Consider the following 23,372-nt stretch of genomic DNA (forward strand, 5'->3'; position numbering starts at 1 on the left):
AGTCGTTTAATATTTTAATTTGAGCCGCTATCAATAACAACCCTTACGTAGATGGCGATAAGGTTTAAATTCCCGCTTAACACCATCCGCATGTTTTGATTTATGCAAGAAAAAAACATGGCCAAAAAGTGACTTTTATTTAATTTTGTGTATGTTCAGCCATAAATATTTAATTTTTTTCCGATCATTTTTTAAATAACTTAATTTGCCACATTATACAATAAAATCATAAACGAAAATGGGTTCGTAAATAGGAGATTTTGAACTCTAAAGCAGTTTTCATAGGCCTTATACATTATTTTTTTCTGGGCTTATAAAAAGACTTATCTAAAAAATACTCGATTATTTCAAAGTCCAAGATGTATTCTACTCACAGTATTTAATTAAAACATCTGAAACATTTCTAGGCGACCAAATTTTCAAACCAAAAACACATGATTTTGCATTACTACGTATGGCATCGCCTTAAGCTGGAGTTTTAAAAAAACAACATGTCCATTTGATGACAACGTTAAATTTGAATTTCTATGATATATTTCTTCCTTAGTATAAATCCTAGCATTTTCAAAGCCTTGCATGTGAGATTACAAAAAAAGCTTACTGTCTGATTATTTTCAGTTTTGAAAAATGGCTAACCTTAAATATTAAAAAACATAACTCACCTGAACCCTGACAGTGTGTTCGTGTCGTTTTTTCATGTCGTTGATGTGCTGCGCAATACCGGTCATCTTGTGTAGGGCGTATTCTGTCTCGTGCGACATGCATTGCTTAACCAGGTTCTGTTGATAGATACAAAACACATATGAGTTCATTTTAGGTCTATAACAATTACAATTTAGGTAGGTACTAAAGTTATTTAATGATAAACTAACGTTTTTAAGACAAGGTTTTATGCATAGCATAAAGGATAACAAATAATTATAAGCAATAATTAGTCATCCGAAATACTAATACAAATTGAAAATATCTCCCGAGATATTAAGCACCGAGCACTAACAAAGCCTTTCCTACAAAAATAAAGTTGGTTGTTTACAGGTGAAAAAATATAATAAGCAGTAATTATTGATTGAGGTACTAGTACATATTGAATCATTTGGCGGGTTGGAAATAAGCCGACATAGCTCAGTGGATACAGAGTACCTCACCGGACATCAGAAGGCACGGGTTCAATTCCCGTTGGCGGCATTTATTTTTACTCGGGAGATATTTTCAATTTGTATTAGTATTTCGGATGACTAATTATTGCTTATAATTATTAGGTACTAAAGTAACTAAACACAAATAGTTTAATAATATTGTTAACACGGCACTGACTGAAGCAGGAGGTGATACTTAATAATCCTCTGCACAGGTTTGAACAGGTCTTACCAACCTTCCCATAACCAATCTCCGAATACTCGAAATCGCAGACGCCATATACACACTGGCTTAATTTTGGGAGTCCATGGACAATGGCCCATGTGACCTAATGAAACAGCCGCCTTTGGCTAAGCATCTACAATATAGACCACTATTGATCTACCTTTTTAGCCGGAGGGCCAATATATTCATTTTCGAATTACTTTGTGGGCCGCAGGGGGTAGGGTACATACAGCTTGAGATGGGTAACTGTGTAGTGGGTGGCATCGCAAACCTTTTTGTATTTTCTATAACAATGTTTTTTTATAAAAAAATCATAGTTAGAATGTAAAAAACGAAGAGCCACGGGTTAAAATTTTATATTTACATTTTTATATTCGGAAAGTTAAACAAAATTTTGTCAAGAAAACTTTTTTTTTTAACCCTTGGGACCTTCTAAGACCCAAACAGTCCCAAATGCCGTGCGCGCATTATACTCTCCTAAGACCATATTTGTCCCAGAACGACCGCACATTATTAAAATGCATATATCTCTCTTCCTCTCATCTAAAAATTAATTATCTCTTTTATGTCAGAAAGAGAACGAAATAGTGCTTGTTATTGTCTTTGAAAAAATGGAAGCTTGTAGAAGGTTCGATCCGTGCAAATCAACAACGTCTCAAGGGTTAAATGGAAACCTATCAAATGCATCAAAACATGAATCTAAAATATTCTCCAAAATGCCCTGGAAAGAATCTCAGACTTGTGATGTCCAGAAAGAAACCATTCATCTGTTCTGAATGCAATTACTAATGTTATCCAAATTGACCCTGGTAATAAATTACATCTTTGCGATTCTTTCAAGGATAAAGAAACCATCCTGTCACTTCGAATGCAATCAACAATGTTCTCAAAATTTGTTTTGACAGCATCGCCATTCCATTGTAAGAATATTATGTACTAAATACACAATTTGGCTGTCCTGAAACGGGAATCCTTCCCAGTTGGACAGACAAAGGTTCATTTTGTTTTGTATTGTTTGTAATTTATATAAAAATAAATAAATAAAATAAAAAAGCGCTGAGAAGGTGGAAATTTTTCTACAAATAAGGTACAACCACGAAATTCTGTCTTTTTAAGAATATTCTTGCATATGCAAGAAAACGCTTATTATTTTGAGAGGTTAATTCAAAACTTTGAAGAAAGACTGTTGAAAGAAAGAAAGTTTTTATTTATTTTAAGACATGTGCAACACAGAATTTTTTGTTGTTGTTGATTTTTTGATATTTTATTTGGCCAAAGTGGTTCGCACGAAAAGAGCCCGCAGGCCGCGGGTTGCTGATCTCTGATATAGACTATCAACGACTGTCTGCCCATGACATATTCTAAGATACTTTGAACATGTTGCATGTCAAACTGAGAACTCAACCTGGAGAAACTCATGGCTACTGGTAAAGTGGAAGGCATGAATGCTTTGGAGCGATCAAATATCACAGGCATCCAGAATCTAGGTGTTGGCGGCCGTTCATGCGGCGCAGGACCACGTGGAGCGAAAGAGCCTGGTTCATCAGGGCAATTGGAGTAGGGGTCATAACTATTAACGGCCAGCTCAGAGGAGCTACGCACTCCACGAATTTAGGCCAATCTAAAAATTCCCGAGCATCAAAGAACCTAATAATGCACAACAATGGGTAAACATGCGTACGTAACAAATGCAGATTGATTGGTATCTACATTCAGAGCAGTAGTTTGTTTTGAATATGGATCACAGAATTCTGCATATTCTGATAACAGTCGAAAGCGTAGGTAAATGCATTGAATTGCAAATTTTACCTTAACGCCATCATTGCTCGGACTTTTACGACCACATCGAAGGAACCGTTTGTTTAGTAGCATGTTAAACGAGAATGTGTTTGTTTGATATTGTTGTCGATATTGTGTCTCCAATTTAACATCTACTCTTTTTCATGCAATGTTCAAATGCTTCTTTATAAATAGGTAATACATTTATATTTATTTGATATTATAGGAACAAAAAGTACATGAGTTACAGTGATGAATTATTATGAATTATGTCTGCCAAGTGGTATGTTTATTCCTTAATTACCAGGTGACCTGTGTAGTATATAGGTGTGTGTGTGTATATGTATGGGCATTGAACTGTTTATATTATTGACATGACGCCACATTTGAATTTGGGCAGTGAATCTGAAAAAATGTCAATGTTTGAGTTTAGACAAATATTATTTAGAGTATGAAGAGCTCGGTTAATTGGCGAATTAGATGCTGCATTTGTTTTAGAATTAAGCGTGTGGAATAGCACTGTATGTCGTGTACGTCTCAAAGGTATGTTAAAATTAATAAGGAACAGAATCATCAATGATGTTATTGTTTAAAATTCTATGTATAAATGTTTAATCAGCTACTACTCGCCTTTGATGCAAAATTTGAAACATACATACAAATTTATTGTTGAATTTGGAAGTAAAATATTTTATAAATTTGTTTTGGATACGTTCTATACCAAGGCTGCCCAACCTTTTTAGCAGTTGGGCAAAATTGACGATTTTGAATCACTGGCGGGCCACTGAATACCTGACGGTTCCTATTTCCATGGGGGGGGGGGTTGTTAGAGAATTTCTATGAAAGATAATTCCCCACAAAAAAAAATCTAAATGAGTGCTCCCCACAAAGTATTTGAAATCCATGAGGGGGGGGGTTGTTACGGAACTTCGCTGAGAAAAAATTCCGCACACCCGAACATCATATGTGATACCCCACAGCAATTTTTCGAATTCCATGGGGGGGGGGGGGTGGCTACAGGATTCCATTTCGACGCAAAACATATTATGTCGAAAACCGGTGTATTTTTGTTTCAAAAGTAAGTTCAACAGGTTAGATTTTTACGTCGCTGATTCTCGTCCTGAGTAGCCTAAATAGCGATAAATCGCCGTCGTTGGCAACACTGGTGACCGCGCGCAAGCTGCATTGTTTGTTTTACTGCGGGCCCGCGACACTTTTTCAAATTGGCGGATTGGCGGGTTTTTTGAAAATGTTTCACGCGGGCCACTTATAATTCGTTCCAGGGCCTGGGGTTGGGCAGCCTTGTTCTATACTATCTATGTAAAGTGTATATAGTGGATTCCAAACTGGCGATGCATATTCCAGTGTACTTCTGACTAATGCGAAATATGCACCAGGCAAAGTTGCCAGATGCATGGTTTTTTGGGACATTTATCTACTAGGTTTTCTGGAAAAACGATGACATGGTTTTTTAACCGTCACCAAAAATATGTAATTTTGAATGAGACACGATTTATTAGCATGGATCACGTGGGTAAAATTCCAAATTTAGGAATATAGTTCTTTAACTCAGTAAGGGTTCACAATGTCTCTTATCTAATTATTATCTTTGTCAATAAGTAAAATGAATACATTTATAAAATTAATTAATATATCATGTAACTTTAATTAGGTGTCTACACTAACTACTGTATTATGTAGAAAAATAAATTACTGGAGGTGTAGGAGAATATTGTCTCTCTCATATCATGGGTTATTATTTAAGAGGAAGCTACAAGCCAAAAATGTGTATGTTCTTGGTATACCTTATATTGAAGGTAATAGGCATTAAAATCGCTTGACAAACGGAGTCTAGAAAAGTTCGATTTCAAGCACAAAACTGGTTTTTATTTATTTTGTAAATAATTTTATAAGAAAGCAAAAAAGTTAGTCAAGCGAAACTGTCAAAGATAATCTTAGCTAAAATACAGTATTGTTTAAAAGTTGTGTCCTTTACGCGTTCATACATTTCTAGTGAAAAAATATTATTTAGTAGTTTACATTTATATTTTCTATTGAGTAATTTATTATTTTATTTGTATTCTACTCAAGCAAAACCATAGGAAAACCTTCAATTTATCTAAAGCATATTTTTTGGTATTCATAATGTACACCAATTCGTTATAAAGATTAATCAAAATAGTGATTTGGCATCAAGCTTCGCCCTTATGAGATCATCATAACCTCAAAACTTTACCCCAAATCATTCATAAATTCAAGAGCATAGCCGGGTACACATCAGCTAGTTATAGATAATTTACTTAAATACGTGGTTTTCTTATTTAAATTCTCATTACAGACATGGTAAAACTTTTTTTTTTTTACCCCTGAAACATGCTTATTTCATTTTTTTAAATATGGCATCACTGGTAACTAATAATTTATTATTGGACATGGTCATAGACATATGAATATTAGTAGACCTGCCCTAAGTGATTAAAAGCGTATTATTCCCCACTCCCCATACCGGTTCCATTGGAGCCGGCTGGGCTCGCGTATGGCTTCCCGTGAATCTAGAAAATGTGACGTCATCATTCTTGTGCGAACTAGCGTCGAGCTATGGTCGAGGCATCATCGGTTCATTTTACGAAATAACACGTCAAAATGGTGGCTTGTGCTATGAAATTCGCAAATTTGTTCATAACGTGGCGAGTAATTTGCGCTCCCATGTAAAAATGTCTATTCATTCATAAGCAGATTTTACTTTTAAGAAGTAAATGGTGATATTATAATGCGAGATGCCTATATACTGTCAGATTGATTTATTGACGAATCACAGTCAGCTTTACCCTCTGCGTTCCCCAACTGTTGATTTTACCCCTCACCTTTAAGTTCTAGTCTATTAAAATTCATATGTCTGTGGACATGGTAAACCTTCACGAAATTTGACCACCAGCCGTCACAGGTCACGACTAATTGAAGAATTGACTAACCTGAAGCAAGAGATGATATTTAAGTATTCTCTGCACGGGCTTGAGCAGGTAGGATCCCAGCGGCAGCGGGTGACCCAGGGCGGCCTGCCTGGCACGCAGCTGCAGTGCCGCACCCCGCTCCCCGGCCAGCCGCGCCAGGGCGGCCATGGTGTCCGGATAGCCAGTGCAGTAGCGGCTGTATATGCGGAACCCGTCGCTGTGCAGCACGAAGCAGCGTGCGATGGAACCGGGCTCCAGGTGACAGCGTTGCAGCTGCTCGAAGAATGTCCTGGAGACAAACAAAATTAATTCATTACTATTTGTGTCGGGGACCAATCACTTCCATGAGAAGGCTCGAGACTACTTCTTCAATCGCAGGATAGCCTCAGGAGTTTGTGGTTGCCTTCCCATATTCGTCTGAGGCAAATATTTCAGCTTCACAAATCCTGCAATTATAACATCCCGTGATCTTTTACGGGTCTCCGCTAACAAAATATAATATATTTACCTTCTAAATACACCGCATAGGCGACCCCGAGGACAATAAATTCCCTCAGGGCCTATTTCATCTTTGGGGATGCTGTGTGGAGGGTCTTTTAAGCCCCCGCATACCCAATTTATAACAAGTTTCTCACTAACTCTTTAAGTTTTTAGTTTTCTTAAAGTTATTTTTGAAGATAATATCTACACATTTGTTATGCCAAAACGTTAATTAGGAGTATATGAAATTCCCTTGATAGAAAACAATCGCAAAGTAAGCTCTGAAAATTTTAAAGACACGTTGTGTTCTGTATTTTAATATGTTATAGGCATGAAAAATTCAGTGTCTTTAAAAGCAACTTAAGCATTTGTCGAGAGATTTTTGCTCTATGTCAAACGAGTCGTCTTTTATTAAATATTTACACAATTTTCGCATAATTATTATAACTAACTTAACTAACTAACTAACCATCACGCCGTTTCCCCGCAAGGGTAGGCAGAGAGGACGAACCGCCATAAAACTCGGTCTTGGCACACACTCCTTGCCTCATTCACATTCATACATCGTCTCATACATACTCTTCTATTGTTCTGACTCTTGACATGGCCCGACTCAAGTATCTGATTCACTTGGTCGTGCCATGTCTTCCTCGGGCGTCCCTTTCTTGATCTTACTCATTACGCTTACATCAGCCTTGCACTCTGCGGATTTCCACATTTCTCACATGATCATACATGGTTTTACCACACATACGCCTCAGGGATCTCATTTCAACAGCATTCAATCTACTTTCATCCTTTCTTTGCCAGTTCCATGCCTCACTTCCATACATCAGGGTAGGTACCAGCACTCCATTGTGGACTGCTAACTTTGCTTCTTTGGACAATTTTTTGTTAGCGCCAACTGCGTTCAGTCCTCCATTAATGGAGTTACCTGCATTTACTCTTATTTCAATATCTCTGTCAGCCTTCCCATCTCTCGTAATATTTCTCGTATAAAATAATTATTATCGTTTTTAATATTAGCTCGCTCCCTCTAACATTCGTATTTACATATATCCCTGTCGCACCATCCTTGAACACTTACTACAGGGCCTTAAGAAAAGTAAGGATATGCAGTTCAGGGATGGAAAAGGGTATGAGAGGTGGGTTGGAGGTTGAAGGTATGGAGGTCAGTAGATCCAGACCAGGAGTGACGGACTCCTGCTGGAGAGGTGAATTGATCTCCCTCAACTAGTCACTCCCGATCCGTCTAGATCTAGAAAAATCTCACCCCATGAACCCGGGCACCTCTGCTTGTCACCAAACGTAGCGAAACACTTGTGTTGACCTATGGCAGAAGTGTTGGTTATCCAATAAACGGTTCCCAGGACTTTCTCTCAAATTAAAAATTTCTGCCATAATGTGTGGATGATTGTATAGTTTTCCAACCTGTTGTAAATAACTACTATTTGCCGCAAAAAGGTTGGCAAAAACAAGAATAATTAATAATTTGCAAAGAATTACCAAATAGCAACTAGCGACGGATTGGACAGGTTCATAAAAACAACTTCACACATTTTTACCTCGAGCGCAAAACAGTTTAAAAACTGCAATACAATCCGGTACCGCGATTTTTCGTTATTAAAAACCAATAGAGAATCCGTACCACAAATAATAAGAGTTGCTCAGTTACAGTAAAAAAGCATAAACTCGAAAATCTATTCAAGGGTGAGGCTATGGTAAGATTCTGTATGTTACAAATACAGCGATGCTCTGTAACACTGTAGAATGCTTTTCAAAATCAGAGGCAAAATCAAAATTTCTAAAGATACAGTAAGGATTGGGAATCCCCAAGTTGGGAGGCGGGTATAAGTACCGCCGCTCCGGGAACCATTTGTAACTAGCACCATTGCGAATGTTTGTCAACATCAGAGGCAAAATCAAAATCTCGAAATATTTAGTAAGGATTGGAATCCCCAATTTGGTTGGCGGTTGTGGGTACATTGGATAACCAAAACTATTGTCATTGGTTGCCCTGGTTACCGTGATCCGCTACGTTTAGTGACTTAGCAGGGTTTTGTCCAGATCTAGGAGATGGATGCCTCTGCCCACCAGGTAGGGTACGGGACAGCTTGATTGAGACTATTTCTGCAGCCGGACACCCTCGACCCATTGCCTGGCAGTGCAGTGCGAGGGATGCATTAAAAGGAAGCTACAAGCCAAAAATTTGTATATTCTTGGTATACCTTATATTGTAGGTAATAGGCATTAAAATCGCTTGACAAACGGAGTCTAGAAACGTTCGATTTCAAGCACAAAACTGGTTTTTATATATTTTGTAAATAATTTTATAAGAAAGTCATTTTCACGGATAATCTTAGCTATAATACGCTATTTTTTAAAAGTTGTTTCCTTTACGCGTTCATACATTTCTATTGAAAAAATATTTTTTAGTAGTTTAGATTTATATTTTTTATTGAGTAATTTATTTTTTTATTTGTATTCTACTCAAGCGAAACGATAAAAAACCTCCAATTTATCTAAAGCATATTTTTTGGTATTCATAATGTACACCAATTCGTTATAAAGATTAATCTAAATAGTGATTTGGCAATAAGCTTCGCCTTTAAGTTTGTGGGCATTTTCGCCAAAATTTGTACATGTTTTAATCATTTTCATACTTTTCATTTCATTACTTTTACCATTTTATTTATATTTATCCACCAATACCTAATAACTAGGATTTTATTCGATCAAGATAAATTTTTTTTTTTTTTTTGTAATTATTTTTTATTTTTAATAATAAGTTTACATGGTACATAATTAATTTTACATCTTGTATTTTTTTACTACTCTTCCATTGAAAGCATTTGCTTGTGTATGGAAGGGGAGTGTACATAAATGTTGTTGTTAGTTAGTACTTAAATAATTCTTTTTACATAAATGTATGTTTGCTGTAGTATTTTTGTTGATAGTAGTGATGGATAATATATTAATTTATTAAATTTAAAAAAGAAAGGAAGTTATGGAAAACTAAGGATATTTGTGAGATTAATTAAATGAGTAGTTTTTTTTTCAGAATATTTTTAAAGTGTCTTTTGACAGAGAGGAGTATTCGGGTTTTATCATTAATGCTTCTGATTTCTTCTGGTAGACGATTGAAAAAAGTTCTTCCCTGGTAAGTATAATGATGTTGTGCAAAAGACGTATTTAGTTTTGGGCATAGAAAAACATGTCTAAGTCGCGTTCTGCTTTCATTTAAAAATTGATATTTATCTTTTTCTTTTATAATTTGGATTAATGAGTTTTTAATATATAGGTCTTTAAATGTAGGTACTTGAAATTCTTCAAACAGGCGTTCTGTTGGGTAGTCAAAGGATTTTTTTAATATAATTTTAATAATTGTTCTTTGTATAATTTCAATTGGAAGAAGGTTACATTTATACGCGGATCCCCAACTTGAAATGATGCATTTAGTAAATTGACCAAAGTATAAACGGAAAATATTAGCATCTGAAAAGATGTTATTGTATTTTATGCTAGTCCCTCGGAAAAATGAATGTTGTGTGTTGTTAGTTTTCGAATGTAAATAAAACATTGTCAACAACGTTTTTGATGATTTTAATAAAAAAAAGTTTTTGCAGCGGTCCGTACCCCTACCCTGCAAAATTAGCGTAATATTTTTTCATTAGTTTGCTAACAACTTCATCATTGCGCTGAAAACTCTACAATTTAATATCTTTAGAACTCGCAGACCAATTTGTTTTTACTCCCGGAGTAACCAGTGTATTTTTTGTTTATTTTTTGCTCGACATAACTGTATTCTAATTGCTGAATAAGCACAGACAGCTTCATTAATAGCAAAACGCCAATGGTGGAATCCAATAGGCCACTAGCATGACGTTTATAAATCGGTTTATTTGGCATAGCCATGAAATAAAGAAGTAAACTAGAAGTGTCTTCCATACAAATTTGAATGGAAACAAATGTTCCATTTAGCCCAATATCCCAGTGTTGTCTTAATTACACTCGCATGACGTAGTAGATCTCCATCCCATTAGAATTTCGTAAATACAGTTTTGTATGAGAAATTTAAGCCTCGATTGGGCAAACTTTTGGATCACAAAACACGCCCACATGGTATTTGTGCTATTTATTCTATGGGCCTAGGCGAAGTCACATCGACAACTACACGAATACCGATTTTTACCGGTTTATAACATATTCTCTTGAACATGTTAAGTTTTAAGTTTCCAAAATATATATGTTGTTTTTGAAGATAATATCTACACATTTGTAAAGCCGAAGCGGTAATTATATGAAATTCCCTCGATAGAAAAAAATTGTGTTTTCAATAATATAGTTCGCTGTTTATCCTGCATGGAGTATTTTTAGTATTTATAGAGATTATGCGTATTTAGATGTTCTTTGTGTTAAAAAAAAATAAACATGTAAAAGCCCAGCTGGGAGCGAAATTCAAAATAAATAAATAAATATTTCATGTTTTTCTTCTTGATTGTGTTCGTCCATTGATGAAGGTGACTGTGCCCGCATACCAACGGGGATGAAAAACAGCTGAAAACAAGATCTCTCGCCGGAATATAGACGAACGAGATAACGTTATTCGATCGAGAAATAAACAATAAATCTGTTGAGATATAGGTGCTGATCATAACAGTTAATTTTAAAACAAGTCCCGTTACTGTAGTAAATAAGATTAATTAATTTATTATATTATTTATAACTAGCTGACATACCCGGCGTTGCAGGGAATTATCCTTAGGAGATATGAATATACCATCGCTGACTTTTCTGTAGGCCTTTTTAAGATATACAATTCCGTAGTACATTATTTTGATGTATCTCATAAGTTTTAGCCAGCGTTAGCAATGTAAGCGCGCGAAAATATTTTATTTACGACATGATTACCAAACATCGAATTTTCTCTACTTTCTATAAATATAATATGCATATATTATATACATAAACCTTCCGGAAGAAATTCTCTAAATGATATTGAAAACCCTATCAAAATCCGTTGCGTAGTTTAGAAGATCTAAGCGCACAAACAAACAGACGCGGATAGCGACTTTATTTTATACTATTTCAGAATCTGAATCACCCCGGTAAACGACCACCATGATATAACATATATCGTAGCCTGGATAAAAAATCAAGATATTCACTTTATTCAAAAGCTTATAATTCCAAACCAAACATAACCAAAATATGATAAGTAAAATTAAATATTATGTACGTTCTTCAAGAATTATCCAAAAATACATACACGCACATATAAATGTGTGTTTTCATGTTTCAATATATGTCTGTGAAAAAAAAAAAAAAATAAACAACTTTCTACTACAACACATAAATACCTGTCACACTTAATCACAAACACGTAAACACCTCAGCACAGGTTCTCCTAGTGAGGTGTTCACGTAACATACAATATCACCCACACACAGTTTTACAAATATCAACCTATGTTCTTTATTTTTTATATTTCTTATACCTTTTTTCTGTACTTTTTCTCTGTACTACAATATAAACCACTGTATTCATTTGTAAAATGTGTTTTCAAGAATAGACATAAATAAATAAATAGATATTAGTGTACGAGCTCACCCATAGATGGCACTATATTAGTATATTAGGTTACTCATAGATGGAGTTAGCAGTAGAGAATAATAGGATAGTAAATAAGGTGATAACCTCAAGGTCGGGGTCCAGATTATTCCAACCGCCTGCTAATTAGGATATCGTTGTCAATCTATCACAATAAAAATCCAAGTGTTTTGTTGAAGGAGGACTTTTATTGAATTTGTGAGAAAACCACGAAGACACAACAGAAACGTAGTATTATAATAATATTATTATTATGGTATTCAAAATTTATTCAAGTATAAAGATTTCCAGGTTTTAAATCTCTTTAAATCGCTAAATCTCTTTCCTATCGTTACAATATGACTATGGAGAACTATCTTATATACAAAAACGCTGAATCCAATGCCAAAAGGGTATTGAGGTCAAAAAAAAGATCTGGGTGGTACAACTTCTGCAGTTCAGTATCTCCGAACACTCCAATTTCGGAAGTTTGGTCTATGATCCGAAGATTTCGATCCTCCTTCAGTTCACCATCTCCTCGAGCGTCTCATTCTAAATGGATAGATGAATTCTTGGACAAAATTGCCCCCCCTTCTGTACCTAACTTAGATGAAATAACGCCTATCTATAATACTCCTATGTCTAATCATTGGCTAGACTCTCCATTCACCTTAATTGAGCTAAAAAATTGTTTATCAATAGTCAAGGACTCATCTCCAGGCAGAGATGGTATACCTTACAGCATAATCAAAAATAGTAATGATAATGTTCTAAACCACTTCTTAAGCATCTTAAACAAAATCTTCCAGACTGGTATAATGCCTGATGACTGGAGTTGTCAAATAATCATCCCTATTTTAAAAACAAACAAATCACCAAATTCTGGATCCAACTACAGGCCGATCGCTCTTTCATCCACCCTCAGTAAACTTTATGAAAAATTAATTAAAAACCGATTAGAATTTTTTGTCGAGAGTAAACAGCTTCTCTCTCCATCTCAATTTGGATTTAGGAAAAAAAAATCCACTCAAGATAACCTTGCCATCATCAGCACTGATATTAATTTATCAATTTCTAAACAGGAAGTTTGTCTGGCCGTCTTTATAGATATAGAAGGCGCCTTTGACAATGTTTCCATCCCAATCCTGAAAAAAAAACTTCTAGGCCTTGGCCTTCCCCCCATGTTTGTCCAATCTATTATTAATCTATTTCTAGATAGAAAATTTTTCATTGAACTTCCAGATATTTCTCCTCAAAGTAGGTCTGTTTGGAAGGGTTTACCACAAGGCGATGTATTGTCCCCCTTACTGTATAATATATACACATATGATATGTATGTCACTATTACCCCACAAGTAAAAGTTATTGAGTTCGCAGATGACATAGCTTTCTTCTTATCATCCAAAATCATCCCTCTCGCCGTCAAATATCTTAACGAAGCCATGAATGCCCTTTGCACATGGCTCACCTTAAATGGTTTTGAACTTTCAATCCAAAAGACTCAGTGTGTCACCTTCTCAAACCGCCATAAAAACTCCCCGTTCAAATTTTATTTAAAAATTCTCCAATCCCCAACGCTTCTGAAGTAAAATTTTTGGGAGTAACATTTGATAGGAAACTTAAATGGTCTTCCCATATTAATAATTTAGTTACTAAATGCGAAAAAAATTTAAATATCATCAGATCCTTATCTGGCGTTTGGTGGGGAGCTCACCCTACTTGCATTAAGTTGCTTTACAACGCACTTATTCGAAGCCATCTCGATTATGCCTGCCCACTTTTTAGTACTGCCTCAAAAAATGTACTTGATAAATTAGACAAAATTCAATCTAAATCTTTGCGAATTATAACTGGAGCGATGCAATCGTCACCCATCAATTCCCTTCAAGTAGAATGTTCTGATCCTCCTCTTTATTTAAGGCGTCAACTATTTGCTGACAAATTTGTTCTTAAATGTTTAAATTCTAAATGTCATCAGGTTATCCCCAGCGTCTCGTTGTTCATTGACTCAACCCATTCATCTACAATCAGAGCTTCAACTAAACCTCTTCCTGACATCTGTAAAAATTTTAAGTCTCTCTCAGAGCTTCACATCATCCAAAATGATCTACTTCCCTTATACAAATTAAAATATAGTCACGTCACCCTATCCCCAACAATATTTGAAGGGATCGGAATCCTTAAAAGTCATTCCAATCTCCCGGCCCGAACTGTCAATAATATTTTCAATGACATTATTTCATCTAAATGGCCCAACTTTTCTCTTTTATTTACTGATGGATCCAAATCTCCCGACTCTCCTAACTGTGGTATAGGTATTAACGTTTACCACAATAATTCTAATGACAGAATATTTCATTCAATTTCAAATCAATTTTCAATATTTTCAGCCGAGTGCATTGCAATAATAGAATCTCTCAAATATATAATCAAAAATAATTTCTAACATTCCCTCGTTCTCTCTGACTCTCTCAGTTCCCTCCAAAAACTTAAATCCAGTCCTCTTCTTCATCCTGATGATCACTTTGTATGCCTTATTCGAGAGATGATAGCCTCCATTCAAAGCTCTGGTAAAACTGTAACTCTGATTTGGATTCCTGGACATGTTGGTATCATGGGTAATGATATTGCGGATGCCTTGGCAAAACAAGGAGCGTCCAACCCTGTTGTTACCCTCGTAAACCACATTCCCCTATCTGACATTTTTTCCATCATCAAAGATAGATCACGCAATGTTTGGGCAGAGTATTGGCACATTGCTAGTCAATCCAAGGGAGCCTGCTATGCCTCAATACAAAGAACTATTCCATCAAAACCGTGGTTTCAGCAATTCCCTCATTTTTCCAAAAAAGAAATTTCTTCACTCATTCGAATGAGGATCGGACATTGTTCCGTTCCTTCCCATCTTTTTAAAATTCACGTTGTTGACTCCCCAGATTGTACATTCTGTGGTCTAGAAGTGGGAACTTTAGATCACATATTTTTTGGTTGTCCCTCTCTAAACAAATATCCTCTCTTCTATCAAGCCTTATCTAAAATTGCCTCCCCTCCATTCAACATCTCATCTCTTCTAAGTCTGAACTCGACTCCAATTTTCATTATAATTTTGAAATTTGCCCATTTAAATAAAATTAATATTTAAATTCACCTTTCATTTCTCAATAATTTTAAATGATGGCCAAGAACACCCTTGAAGGGTGAAAGCCAGAAATAATGTTAAAAAAAAAAAACCTGAAGTCACAAAAGGACCAGACCCTAGACGAACCAAAAAACTACTCGATATGGACAGAAACTCGCTGAGGGAACTGGTAGGACTACTAACGGGACACTGCCATCTCAGGAGACACATGCAGATATTGGGAGTGGAAAACACCAACATATGCAGGAAATGTGAAGAGGATGAAGAGACTCCAATTCAATGTCATTCCCTCGTGGGAACTAGGCTCAGATACCTGGGGAGACATACAGTAGAACCAGAAGACATAGCCACATACCCAATGACAACCCTGATGAACTTTATTAAAGGGACTGGGTTGTTGCTAAAGGATTGAGGTAAAATGTGAGATAGCACAATGGGCCTATGGCCTAAGTGCTCACGGGAACTACATGTAAACCGTCTCCCTTTAAAAATAATAAAAAAAAACCACCAACAAGTAACCAACCAACCACTCACATCGACCCTAGCTGTCCAATAGTTACTGATTTTATTTGTTTTTAGCTGAAAAAAAACATCAAAAATGTCACCGGAGACCAAAATTTCATTAAAATTTTTAACTCTAAATAATGTCGGGAATCACTGGTTAAAGTAAGTCAAGACTGTCCCTTAAGACGAGACAATACCTAAAATATAGCCAGAATCTTAACAACGTAAGTGAAGCAGCCGTGCACAAAAATATGCGACGAGCGGCCCTTGTGTATTGGACAGACCTGCGGTTGAATTTTCCCTATCAAATCTCTGAAATAAAGTGGGGTAAGTAATGAAGTGTCGTAAAAACAACTACGGTCGACTTTGCCCTAGCGGGCCTAGAAAATCTTTATCGTTTATTTGAATTTATTTCTGATGAACGTATTACTAAAATCTCAAATGTTTTTAGAGGGATCCCTCGGGAAGTTACTAATTCGTCGTCCAGAAAATAAAATCTGGTGATTACAGCTAATTTAATAGATGAAAAACGTTATATAACATTTTCCTACCGTTATACATAAAATATATTAAATATTGATAACTTTCATAATAAATAATTAAAATGTGAGCGTCGAGCAAACCCCCGTTATTACAGTCTTAAGTCGTCTTAACACCCTGTATAAGTTTCAAATATTCTAAATAAGTAACTATGAAAAGCCAATCAAAATCGTGGAACATGACATAAACGCAATGTATAAACTTTGGCGAATATGCCCAAGTGCGTGATTTCGTTCCAATTTTAGGAATTAGATCGTCTTATACGAGAAAACTTCTTATGCAGAGTCTTATAAGCGGGTTTTACTGTGTTATGAAAATAGAATATTATAATTATTTCATCTTTGTTATTATTTATTACCAATAGCAAAATCCACAATGATTGTTTTTTTTTATTTTTTATTATTGTACGACAGACAGGTAAGTCCAATTATGGTACAATTTTATTAAAACTAACAATACATGTACATATATTTTTTAAAACATGGTATAGTGATATTAAACACATCTATATCCGCTGGTAGGGTATTTAGTAAGGTCATACCTCTTGTCATGCTATGTCGGGCAATGACATCTGTCCGACCCTGCGGTATACAGAATAGGTCGTGGCTACGATTTCGACAGTATTTATCAGGAACGAATAATCCACAGCATGACAGGAGATATGGGCAATCGATAAGGTTTTTTAGTAACTTTAATTCAAATACCATGAGTCCGGCATTACGCCTAGTCTCCAGGCTTTGGTAATTTGTCTCCTTTAGCAGTTCCACGTGATGCATGAATTTCGGATATATTCCGTATGATCGCATGTAAACATACCTTAGGAATTTTTTTTGAATTTGTTCAATCATATTTATGTATTTAAGTTGATAAGGTATCCAGACAGTACTGGCGTACTCCAGCTTGCTTCTGACCACTCCGTTGAACATGGAGGTCATTGCTTCTTTGTTATTGAATTGTTTGCAAGTTCTAATTACAAAACCAAGAGTTTTGGAGCAAGCCGAGGTAAGCTGGACTATGTGGTTTGAAAATGTCAGCTTGGGATCAAAGATCACCCCAAGGTCCTTGATGATGTTTACGCGTGTAAGTACTTCACCATTCATTCTATACTGGCAGAATACCGGATTTTGTGAACGACTATAAGTCATAACAACGCATTTTTTAATATTGAAGTTAAGTTTATTTTCTACCGACCATATCATGATTGAATCGAGGTCGGCCTGCAGTTTCGAATAATCATAATCTGATTCGATTTCCTTCATCAGTTTCATGTCATCTGCGAATAGTAGACATGAGCTGTGACGTATGCAATCCTGAATGTCATCAATCAGAATGAGGAATAACATGGGACCGAGATTCGATCCTTGAGGAATTCCTGACAGAGCTGCGAACTTATGGGAGTCGTATCCATTTATATTTACATACTGACTTCTATCTTTTAAATATGACGCAAAAAATGTCAGTAAGGGTTGATTAAAACCTATTTTATGCATCTTTTTTATTAGAATATCGTGATCTACTCGGTCAAATGCCTTTGCGAAGTCCGTGTAAATTACGTCCGTCTGATGCCTACAGTCTAGGCCTTGTGCTACCCGTCGAGAGAAAGAGAGTAAGTTGGTTACCGTTGATTTCTTCGGTAAGAAGCCATGTTGATTACCTCTTAAGAAAGGCGTGATTTGTGGACTGATTTTATCACAGATAATCATTTCAAAAATTTTTGGAATTGTTGACAGTACTGCAACTGGTCTATAATTTCTGACGTCAGTCTTTTCATCAGCTTTGTGAATGGGGCTGACCCTCGTTAGTTTCCAACACTGTGGAAATGTGGAAGACATGATGCAGAGATTAAATATGTACGCAAGGGGAACACAGATATTTGGAGAGATTTTTATAATTATTGAAGGAGGAATACCGTCCGGACCAGTAGCCTTATCAGGTCGGAGATTCCGGATACAAGTTTCTATTTCCTGGATGTTGGTCATTCCGAGTGAGATATCTCCAACGTTCCAGGGTGATGCTGTTGGGAAATTGGTTTCAAGTTTAGGGGTTACTTGACTATAGACGGAATGAAAATAGTTAGCAAACTTATTTACAATTGTGTTAGGGTTAGTAAAAGTTACGCCTTCCTCAATCAAGCATGTTGGTGAGGTTGGGTTAACTTTTTGTGACCTAATATAGTTCCAGAAAAACTTTATGTCGTCTTTGATCCCATTCTGAACATTTTCCATGTATTGTTTTTCAGCAAATTTTATTTCAGTGATTTTCAATGATTCAATCTTCGCTATGACGTTATGAGTTATGAATCAAAGTGTTATTATTGTATGTAAATTCGTTAACTATTACTTTAAATAATTATTGAAGTCGGGTTGTTTGATTCTGAAGCGAAGTTTACTAAAATTTATATTTATCAGCAACATAGACATATGAATATTAGTAGACCTGCCCTAAGTGATTAAAAGCGTATTATCCCCACTCCCCATACCGGTTCCATTGGAGCCGGCTGTGCTCGCGTATGGCCTCAAGTGAAATTTGAAAACGTGACGTCATCATTCTTGTGCGAACTATGGTCGAGGCATCATCGGTTCATTTTACGAAATAACACGGCAAAATGTTGACTTGTACTATGAAAACTTGTAAAAATAGATGTGAAAAAGAGAATAAACCCAATTGTCGTATTACATTCCATATATAAGCATTATTTTACTTTATTTTAAGCATATTCACATCGTATAATATGAATCAGTTGTTACTATCACATCGAGAAACGTCTGGACGCGAAACACAAAGCTGGTTGGTTGCTGGGAAGTAAATTATGAACATTTATAAAAGTGTCTTAACTAAATACTTACACGAAATATTCGACTCTGAAAATGGAACCGAATTTTTTTGCCGAATTTGGACTTCGCAAATTTGTTCATAACGTGGCGAGTAATTTGCGCTCCCATGTAAAAATGTCTATTCATTCAAAAGCAGATTTTACTTTTAAGAAGTATATGGTGATATTATAATGCGAGATGCCTATTTACTGTCAGATTGATTTATTGACGAATCACAGTCAGCTTCACTCCCTTCGTTCTTCAACAGTTGATTTTACCCCTCGCCATTATCTTCTCGTCTATTAATTCCTATGTCTGTGATCAGCAACAATATTATTAAAAATTCCTTTCAACATTATTATTATTTTAAACGGTTTTGTATGTTAAATCAATGTGTTGTTTTACATACTAAATTTTGCAACGGGAATCAAAATGATGAACTTACTAGTGGACACCGCAATGATTCGCTATTGCTAATGTCTCTTTCTGGCGTCTCTATCTTTCACCATTCACTACTGTATATAAACTACATTACATCGACTCTGTATCTCATTCCAGTGCAGATATATTGCGTTAAGTATTCCTAGGGCGTCCCCGACTTATTCTACCATTCAAACAATTTAATTGCTAAAAAAAGTTGGATTCCTAAAAAGGATCAGAAATAACTTGGATCTAAAGACAACGCGCCTTGTTTACAATTCTATTGTTACTCCGCATTTAAATTATTGTTCTAGTGTTTTATTCTTATGTAACGAAGCCCAAAATAATAAACTACAGGTTATACAAAATAGGGGAATGAGGATGATTTTAAAATGCAACATTTTTACTAGAGTTAAAATTATGTTACAAAATTTAAATATGATGACAACCAAACAACATATAATATATAATACGTTAACATTGTTAACGTATTATATATACTTAACAATGATGTATAAGCTTCAAAATAATATGCTCCCAAATTATCTGCAAAGAAATATTATGTACCATGAAGATGTTCACAATTAACCTACGAGAAGACGCAGAGATTTTAGGCTTCCCAAAACTAAACTTTCATGCACACAAAACAGCGCGTTTTAAAAAGGGCAAAAACTTTATTGTTATTTTTTGAATTTTTTATATTTTCCTACTGGATGTATGAACAAATTTGCGTATATCTAAATAAAGATGTATGAACAAATTTGCGTATATCTAAATAAAGATTCAAAACAAAAACAAACAAACAAACCACGCTCTAAACACTCCTGGCACTAACAAGAACAAACTTTGAAATTTTCAGCGATAACAGTTGACTATTTTTCAAGTTTTGCGAGCGCCGACATATGTTGGCTGAATTTTTATATATTAAATATATAAGAAGATGACTAAACATAAATTTGGTATTATAACTTTACGAAACATCCGGGACTTACATTTTTACCGCTTGACTAAATGTCATCCCCAATGTGGGGTATGTTGTGAGGTTGAAGGAAGTGAGTAGTGGAATGAGATGGAGAAGAGGAAGGTAGGTAAAGGTATTCATTCATATTTGGTCACTACACGGCTAAAGACATTTCAAGCAACGTTTTAATTCTGAATTGTTGTCTTTCACCGGGGCGATACTGAGAGTATCTACCATATCTACTCTCTGCCAAAACAATACCAACAGTTCGGTTGTAAAGTAACTTTAATTGAGAGGAAAATCAAGGCCTATTTAAGGGTCTTAACTGCTCGGGGTTATGGGACCATGCCTCTGTTCTGAATTATTCCTAGTCTTTGAAATTGTGTTGTTGCCAGAAAAAAAATTACACTTGTGCAGTAATTCAGGTGGGATGGTACAGTGGTATTGTAGACCAATTTTCTTGTTCTGATTTCCGCTTATCCTATTCAAGAAATTGACCTTCTTTGGAATTTTAATCATCGATTATAGTTCCCATGTGTTTAATTTTTTCTACTTCTTCAATACTTTGATTAACTATGCATTTTTAGGATCATAGGTTTCTTTAGTTGTTTTACTTAACTCTGCGAATTTAATTTTGGTTACTTATAATTTCAGTAACTTTATTATGTTTAACCATTTCAATAATTCTGGAAGTTAATTTCAACATCATTATTTTCTATAATGTATAAAATGGTAATTTGAAAAATTGTAATTTAAAAAAATGTACTATAATTGTATTGTAATCTGCAAACAGTTCGATGGAATAGTACTTTCGGCACTATATCATTAATGTACGTAATAAAAATAAGTGGTCCCAAAACAGATCCTTGAGGAACTCCAAGGTATACTTCTTGTTCTTCAGGGATAGCATCATAAAAGTGTGCCATATGCAAACAGTTTTATGGGTTAGTACTTTAGGCACTGTAGAATATTATAGTATGTAATAAAAGAGTGGTCCCAAAACAGATCCTTGAGGAACTCCAATGTCTACTTCTTATTGTGGAGTAAGGAGTGGTGACATTGGAAAATTTATAATATTAGGTCGGGAATATTCCCGAATGCGCATCACTAAACAAAGATGTCTACAGGACCCTTAATTCCTCCATTACAGGACCGTTACGACGTTAGAAGTGAAGGAACTGGGTTCATCAGGGCTATTAAAGTGAGGTTCACGATCCTTACCATTGTACAATTGCCAATACAAACATAATAGTTCTGTACATACAACAATGTGAATAAGTTTGTCTGTAAAGTTCAGTACGGAGTGCGTCGACCTTCCTAGCCGCCTTGCGAACCGGTTCCCTCGCCCCACACTCGCCGGCCGAATTTATTGACCACACCATGCATAAGTAATTTATAAATAATAATAAAAAGTAAAAAAAAACACAACAAGATGATATTGTTGGGTGATCTGCTTGTGTCACGTGGTCGCCCTTATCACATGACACGATCGATTAAATCAAATACTTTATAATACAACTAGCTCACGTGTGCCCGGCATTGCTCTACTTTTCTTTACTTTCTATAAAAATAATATGCAAATATACAGGGTGTATCGGCACGTACCCGACAAACTTTAACCAGCTTTTCCTTAGCACATTTGGAGTAAAAAATGTTATGGGCACTTTGCTGTCCGGTAACATTTTTTTTCAATTAAAAACAAAAAATTATAAAAAAATCCACACTCCGTCACTGCCATTGGCATTGTTTCTCGTGTTCAACAGCTGTTATTAGCAAGTGTGTCAAAAAGCGTCTTCGCTCTTTCATACACACTAAATAATAATAGTTAAAAATGAGACGAATGGTGCCATGCCATTTCGTTGTGATTGTAAAAGCGCGCCAATGTAGGTACGTACGTACATTATTCAACGAAACTCGAATAAAATATTGCCAGATGGGTCTTCAAACTTTGACAAAGGATAAAACAGTGGGGACATGTGGTGAAAATATGAATGGTAAATTTTTTATTAAAAAAATGTTACCGGACAGCAAAGTGCCAATAACATTTTTAAGAAATTTAGAAGAAATTCTCTCAATGACAGTATCCTATTAAAATCCGTTGTTTAGTTTAGAAGAACTAAGCGCACCAACAGACAGATGCGGATAGCGACTTTGGTTTATACTATTTAGTGATAGTATAGGCGATGATATAGGCGGAAAATAAAAAATAATAATTTCGGATGTTTGATGTCTGTGCTATGCGTTAGTCCTGCTTGAAAAATGGTTTAAATTCAAGTGTCATTTTTAAAATTGGTACTGATTTTGTGAAGAAAACAGACAAGTGATAAAGTAGGTACCCACTTTTTTATCGTTCCAGAGTGGTAAATACTTTCAGGTAAAAAATATATGTGTAAAATATACAGTTTTGAATTAAGTAGGTACCTACTCACAAATCTTATAATGATATTATAGGAAATTTCGGGTTTGATATATTAAATTAGAGAAAATTAGAAACATACTTTTTACAGAACTACTAACTAAAATTTACTAAATAGGAGTATGCAAGCTGTTTAAAAAAAATTAAAAACATTTCTTAGTCTGTATCCATTAATTTTCCCGGTGAGTGTGATTTATTAGTCATAGTTCCTACGGGCGGTTCTCCTCGCGAATCTCCTGAAGTCTTCATTCCTAGAGCGGTACGGTACATTTACACTATCTGCCGGAACACTGAAGACATACGTTGGCAGAAGGTATGCGGGCGTGATTGTGTGCCTGAACTAAAATCAACTGTTGGTAAATACACAGAAAAGTGGGACACGGTTAATACGCACTTTAAAAAAACATTTGTATCAGTT

At 35.5% G+C, this 23,372-nt stretch overlaps 1 protein-coding gene across 1 annotated transcript in view; it reads right to left on the minus strand.

Annotated features, from left to right (window-relative positions):
• LOC149409604 (uncharacterized) overlaps positions 1 to 23,372 on the minus strand; it is a 174,164-nt gene that overhangs the window by 16,395 nt on the left and 134,397 nt on the right. Inside the window, exons 5-6 of the mRNA XM_089649682.1 lie at positions 6,114 to 6,381; positions 663 to 779 (exon numbers count right to left, since the gene is read on the minus strand). Coding sequence (XP_089505808.1) covers positions 663 to 779; positions 6,114 to 6,381 — 385 coding nt within the window. The remainder of the gene's footprint in view (positions 1 to 662; positions 780 to 6,113; positions 6,382 to 23,372) is intronic.

The sequence above is a fragment of the Hesperophylax consimilis genome, chromosome 30 (genome assembly GCF_061612785.1).
Source record: "Hesperophylax consimilis isolate HC1 chromosome 30, BYU_Hcon_1.0, whole genome shotgun sequence".
Classification (NCBI taxonomy): domain Eukaryota; kingdom Metazoa; phylum Arthropoda; class Insecta; order Trichoptera; family Limnephilidae; genus Hesperophylax; species Hesperophylax consimilis.